At 34.0% G+C, this 7,167-nt stretch overlaps 1 protein-coding gene across 3 annotated transcripts; it reads left to right on the plus strand.

Moving 5' to 3' along the window:
• Positions 1 to 4,288: 4,288 nt before the first annotated feature.
• LOC111899817 (uncharacterized) lies at positions 4,289 to 6,511 on the plus strand. Of its 3 annotated transcripts, XM_023895680.3 has the most exons (3): positions 4,374 to 5,303; positions 5,657 to 5,797; positions 5,906 to 6,511. In XM_023895680.3, exons 1-3 carry the CDS (start codon positions 5,291 to 5,293, stop codon positions 6,256 to 6,258), a joined length of 507 nt encoding a protein of 168 aa, XP_023751448.1. In that variant the 5' UTR covers positions 4,374 to 5,290; the 3' UTR covers positions 6,259 to 6,511. The 3 variants fall into 3 exon arrangements, 2 of the variants coding, with proteins under 2 accessions (XP_023751447.1, XP_023751448.1); XR_002853060.3 differs by having other exon boundaries at positions 4,289 to 5,551; positions 5,657 to 6,511; XM_023895679.3 differs by having other exon boundaries at positions 4,373 to 5,303; positions 5,657 to 6,511.
• The last annotated feature ends 656 nt before the right edge of the window (positions 6,512 to 7,167 follow it).

Here is a 7,167-nt window from a genome sequence, read left to right on the forward strand (position 1 = left end):
TTAATGAACAAAAACAGATGATGAAAATCGGTATGCTCTAGTATGTATTTATACATGATTATATGTTTATTGTGAAACTAGAATTGGGAAAACCGGTACAAAAATCGAATTCAGCCTTTTCCAAGAGTCACAATCGACTTTTGCCAAGAGTCGGAAAATTCCCACCAAGAAGGAAATCACCAACTGGTATGTAACCCAAATTCGAATCGCACGTGAATAAAAGAAGTTTGGACCATCGAATTGAACTCATTTGGGATGATTTGGATTTGCGATTGGGACGAATTGGAAATTGATTTTAGAATCGACCCAGATGCAATCTGGTTCGACTTTGTACCAGGATTCGGTGCGGGGTGATGGCTCTTTCGACGAATTAGGTATAACTTTGGTCTATGTTTATTTCTTATAAAATAACTAAACAAATGAAATATTAGGTGTAACTCTATTACTTAGACTTTCGACAATGCATAATTTAATGTGAGAGACAAATGATGTGGCATGCATAAGTAAAATCATTGTATTGAAGTCTATCATTAGGAAATGTGATATTTGTGTTTATTGGATATGAAGATCAATGGTCACTGAACTCTTTGATGTAAATAATGGGACCTTTTTAATTCTTAAATATATACTTATCAAATTTTATAGAATTCAATGCACTGTAGTTGTTTACATTTTAGACACATTTCCAACAGTTTCATTCTAGCCATTTGAGTTTATCAATTTAAGTTGAAATAAAAAAATGACTTATATACTGGTGAAGATCGAAAATTTGAGAATAATATCATAGACTAATTAAATAGGTTGAATTACATGTGAGTGGTCGATGTATAAACATGATGTCAGATAAAATTAATGATCAAATGATCTTTGACCTAACGGTAAGGAGTGATATTCTCAAACGAGAGGTGACGGGTTCAAGTATTTTAGAAGACATTGATAATATATAGGAATATATTAGATAGAAAAAAAAAAAAAAAAATAAATCAGGGGCACATTCACAGATTCACATACTAGTGAACGAAGAGTAATCAACATTTTGATGATTAGGCTAGTGGACCTTTGTTTTTTCACTTTTCATTTTGATGATTAGGTTAGATGTTATGATTATTTTTTTATTTTTAACCATTTTATATAATCTCAATCGTCCGTTTGCTTTCATTCTTCATACTTTATCTTCTTTTTCACATCATGATATACTCATTTTTAATAAAAATAATAATTGTTGATTTTAAAACAATTTACTAAATAAAAGTAAAATTAAATATAAAATTAAACATAATTAAAAGTCAACATAATATGGTAATCTAAAAAATCAGCTTTTTTCTCTCCAAATCATGGATTATCCATATAATATCTGCTCATTCAAACCGGCATGTAATTTATTGTGTATTGTATTCTTGACAAAGTAGTCAAGGATGATACCATCATATGCAACTTGTGGTCTTTGTATAAAACAACTATTTTTATTTTTGGACACGCACTTTCATCTTTTATGTTGTTGCTTCTATGATTGTTGTGATAAAAATTGTCTTGGCATTGTTTTCATCTTCATCAACCAATATTTATGTTGTTGCTTCTATGATTGTTGTGATAAAAATTGTTTTGGCATTGTTTGTTGAGGATGAAGATGATCCATCTTTCAATTCTCACAATTTTGTTAACAAACTATTAGAATTAAAAAGTGAAATGGTTGTGCAAAATTATGAGACATTAAAAGGTTATTTATAAGAAATAGAAAGAAAAGGAAATAAAAGTAGACAATGACATTTTCATCACTACATGGTCACTTGTCAGCAATATCGTCTTAGGCAAAACACTTGGAGAGAGAAATCGGGATTTTTTTCGCAAAATCATGATTTTTTTAAAAGCCTTCTAAACACCAAAGGATCTGGTCCTCCTCGTCCCAACCACAAAGGGGCTAGGGTTGTACTTCATCGGATTCTTGTTTGACGGGCTCGAATAAGAACAAAGACACGTGAATTGATTTTTTATCCCATGCACGAAGGTTACTTCCAAATTTACTTTCCAAATCACATGTCTCAACAAAATTTATGGACCTCGATGCCTTAGGAAAACAATGAATTAACGATGGCAGTGTTCTAAAAGGCGCGTCATGGCGTGAGGCGTGACTTCGCCGTTACGAAAAGCTTCATAACATTGCTGTTAGGCGTGGCGCGTGGCAAGGCGTGATATGGCGCGCCATGGCGCGTTATGGCGCATGTTTTTTCGTTTGAGACACATTTTTTTGCTCTTTGTTATGTCTTTTCAAATCGGAGATACAAGTATTGTGATTTTTGTTAACTTTTTGTTATTAGTTATTGATCTAACACTTCTAAAAAGTAGTTATATTTAATATAAATTTATATTTATGTGGTAATATAATTTTAAATTAATACAAAATCGCCGCCTTATATCACGCCTTGAAAAACGCCATGGCTTGTTAAGCTTGAGGCTTGGCCTTGCCGCTACACCACGCTTCATGCCATTTAGAACCTTAAACAATGGTATCTGTAAACTTTTTAAAAAATTTGGCTGGGAAAAATTGCTTATTTTAAATGTTGAAAGCATGTATAATCGTTACATCTTTGAATTTTTGTCATCTTTACATCTCTCTAGAGTCCATTAAGAATTTCCAATTTTGTGCGTTTAATACCACCTACCAATTCGAGGTGAACACGCTCTGCTCCATGTTTCACGAGCCACCTGTTAACCACAAAAGCTGTCAATTTAATTTTAACCTCATTTTTTTAAAACAAATTTTGGTGCCTAAGTATGATTCAAAGCGATACGAAGAATATCAGATTATTGAGGTTCTAAATAATTTGAGGTGTGACATGATGATCACGAAGTTTGTAACACGTGATTTAAGACGACAATTTTGTATATAATTAATAATATATATATATATATATATATATATATGTATATACATTCAACTTGTTCATTTTTATATACACATATGATCTAAGGTAATGTTTTATTAAGTCATGGTGTTAGGTCCAACCCACTATATCACAACTAGTCTCATGTACCCTCAAAAGGAGGCTAGAGGTGTCACTGCTCACGAGCTTGAACTTCTTTGGCTAATGAACCGAGACCCAGATTATCAACAAAAATCCTGCTTTGGGTCTTGTCTCATGCACAGACTCCTCGCCATTCAAATTGGTCGCTAAAGTGAGATTCATTGTGGCAATATAACTACTTCCATCGTTGAGCATTTTGGCGGATAGATTCCTACTAGAACAACACCATCTGAAAAAGCATAATTTCTTTACATTCTTGTACTTTAGCACATGAAAATGTTTGAGTTACATCTCGATGGTTTCACATGGAATCTTGACGTTGACAACAACAAAACCCTTATTTGCCCGTCACATCCAGTGATAAAAAAAAATCTTGAAAAATCTTTTGGTTTTAAACCCTCAAACTAGACGACTTGCACAATTTCTCTACAATTTGAACATCTGGTTTTCTATGTATGAATCTGCATATCGGTTTCCGACGGCGTCAGGTTAAAGAATCTGTAGATTGTCGGCTTTAGAGTACAAATTGGTGATGTCTGATCGTTTCTGGAATAATTTTTGGGCGGAGATGAAGGTGCAGAAAAAAATTTAGGAGGAGGTGGTGGACAGTGTTGGCAGTTGGTGGTGACGGTGAGAACCATTAGGGGGTCGTGGATGGTAGTGAAAAATGTTTATTGTTCTTGAGTATTTGTATGTGTGTGTTTTCTTAAGTATGTATGTTCATAAGTGTGTGTTTTGAAGAACAAACCCAAATAATCCGATGTGTGTATGTGTTCATGAAGATTTGTACGTTTTTTACTATGTGTGTTTGTGTTCATGGAAACGTTCTTGAGTGTGTATGAAAGACAAACCTAGAGAGAGAGAGAGAGAGAGAGAGAGAGAGAGAGAGGTGCTCTTCTTTTACTTTTAATTAACTAAAAACATTAACATAAATATAAAAAAACTAAAAACATAAATATAACGATATAATAATCTTTTCAACTTGATAAGACCATATCGCTAAAAAGATTCAAAATTAGACCAAGGTGCACCATATATTTTTGACACCATAAAACTTTTTTGGACCTAATCCATATATTTTTGACAACCATAAGGACTTTTTTTCAATTTTGTCTTAATTTATCAAAATAGCTTAAATTCATTTCGCATGTACGGTAATGTAATATGCCAAAACCAATGTATTACGAAGGAAAAACAAACATATAACTGTTTATTCATTTTAATAATGTTTTAGGGGTGTTCAAAACTGGGAAAAATCCATTTTTTTAAAGGGCTAATGTCATAAAAGCCCTCAAGTTTTCAAGAAATATTCGGTTATATCCTAAGTTCAATTTTATGTTCACAAAAACCGCACATTTGGGCAAAAATTGTCATAATTGCCCTATTTTCCGATTTTACCCTTCTATGAGGTGTTTGGTTCAGTGGTTTGTTGTTCAGTAATTGTCACCCAAACACCCCTGTCCTCTTGCTCGATTTCTATTGTTGTTGGAGACCAAAAACAACTCCACCGGTGAGCTTCCTGCCGAGAGAAAACGAGCCAGAAACCCACCGGCTGCCATCTCCTGCTCACCACCGTTCCATCACCTCATTCGATTGCTGAGCAAACCGACGAGCACCCCCTGAAGATCGATGCTCCCCTCTGAATCGAACCTCGAGTCCAATGAATCCAACGTTGAAACATTTCTTCCCCCGAATTTCACTACCATGAAACCCAACTCTTGTCGTCGCCCCTGATTGTCTATCAGATGCAAACTCCTGCAATTTTACCCACTTCACCTCAGAGCAAAACAAATGGAAGTTTTGGTTTAGGTTTCATTTGGGTTTAATTTCAAGTTTGTGCATTTGTGTTGCTAACCACGATTTTGATTTCATCTGTGGTTTTTGAGTTTAAATTTTGGGTATCATAACTGGGTTTAATTTTTAGGTTTGAGCACCCATGACATCAATTTGGGCACTGAGTTTAGATATGGGTAAGAAAAGGAGGTGGTGATGGTGGACGATGTCAATGTAGATGTGCTGGCGGTGGTGGATTTTAGGGATGGTAGCAGTGATGTTTGATATTTGATGGTGATGGTGATGCATATCACAGGTGGTGGTGGTTTCTGGGTTACGATTAGATGATCTTGTTCATGGGAATTTATTCCTTGAGACCAAACTGAGATTGTTCATGGGAATTGATTCAATATATGGATTTCGTTGAGTATGAATGACATATCTTTGAGCTTCTATGGTGATGAACAACAAACCACTGAACCAAACACCCCCCAATGCCAAAGAAGGGTAAAATCGGAAAATACGGCAATTATGACTTTTTTTGCCCAAATGTGTGGTTTTTGTGGACATAAAATTGGACTTAGGATATATCCAAACATTTGTTGAAAATTTGAAGGTTTTTATGACATTAGCCCTTTTTTAAATTGGTTAAAACCAATTTTCCAACACTTTTGCTGAATAATTTTGCACAAATAAAAAATAGTTTCCTGCTACATGTTAGTTTTGCAAATACGCTCGATGTCCTCAAAGTGGAGGTACTCCGTCCTTGTTACAAGCAATAGTGCATATATCAAACTTCTTCATTGTAATGTCAATGAATTGATCAATTGATTTATCATACCATGTCTTCAAGCTTTCAGATATTCGAATGCCACCATCATTTGTAAAATCACCATCAACACTTGGGCGTAGGTCCCCGGCACCATCTAGAAAGACAAGATGTTACACAAGAAAGGACACAATAATTGTCAATTATATAAGATCGTACCAGCACCCACAAAGTAAATTTCAATTGACAAAATATTTGTGCACTTTTAAAGCTTCAATCTCCATCATCTCCATATCATCAACAACATTCACTTATTTTTTTTTTTCATCAATGGCTTCAGAAGGAAAATATAATCATGAAACAAGTATCCCTTCAAATTTCTGGACACGGGATCAGTGGTTCATAGCCATAACAGCCATGGTGTTAAGTTTGATCATGGGATACTTGGTTTATGATGCTGTCATGTCCACAGCAGTTGAAATGCTGCAAAGTCTGCTAATGATTTCACCTCTGATCTTGGTCATTGTGGTTCACTGGCTCTCGGCTCCTAACCGGTTTAGCATTCCCGTGCCAGGTTCCGAGCCAAATGCCATCCATCAAGCTGGTGGCTCACCATGGGGTATAACATTGATTCTTGCTCTACTGTTTTTCCTTATATCTCACCAGCCTTCCCTTCGTGGTTTTCTTTTTTAGCTGCCTTTAGCTAGCTTTTATGATTATGTAATATGTATGAACTAGTTTAGACGATTAGGCAGCTATCTCCATTTGTTATTGCTATCGTGCACTTGTTAGTTGATTTTGTTCCTCAACGATCGGCTATATGTGAACTTAGGTTAGTTAATTGTCTCTATTGATTTTAGATTTTTAATAGTCTACAACTATTTTGAAAAATTATGTATTGTTCTGATGTAAATAATTCATTCCTCGTTCAAGATTTATGTAACTATATATTGTTGGTTAATTATGTCAGCTGTATTGTATGCACACTTACATGATACATACGCATGACAATGATTGAAATTTATTTGATTTTTTGAAAAATAAGTTTCCAAACATAACTATCAAAACCAAAAGGTGGGAAAATGGATCACTTGGAAAAAAAAAATATGTCAAAACCTATCATTTTTGTTATATGTGGCCGGTTGATCTACAAATACATTTAAAACTTTTAAAATAATTACTAATTTCTGAAATATGTTTAAAAGAAAAATATCAACATAACTTATAATTTTTTGCAAGGCTTTTTTTTTTTTTTTAATACGAATGCATTTTAAGATTTTTTGGTCCCAGTCATCTAACTGTTTCATTGTAGCTGTTTTATGGTTATCAGTTTAAGATATCATAGATCAAAATAAAATAAATTGACTCAATGAAATGATATTTCGAAGTTTTACAATGAAGTGATATTTGGAACGGTTAAACCAAGGAAAGCCACGACTGTATTCGATTATATACAATCACATTTTTTATTTTTTATTTTTTTGATTTTATAATAAGAATAATAATGTTAAAAGTTAATTAAGTTGGTTGGTTGCAAAACCTCTTTATTTATATAAACTCCATGGAGTTGCTTTGTTTTGCCTAGCCCTTCGCTTGGCTTTT

This window comes from Lactuca sativa, chromosome 2 (genome assembly GCF_002870075.4).
Source record: "Lactuca sativa cultivar Salinas chromosome 2, Lsat_Salinas_v11, whole genome shotgun sequence".
Lineage (NCBI taxonomy): Eukaryota > Viridiplantae > Streptophyta > Magnoliopsida > Asterales > Asteraceae > Lactuca > Lactuca sativa.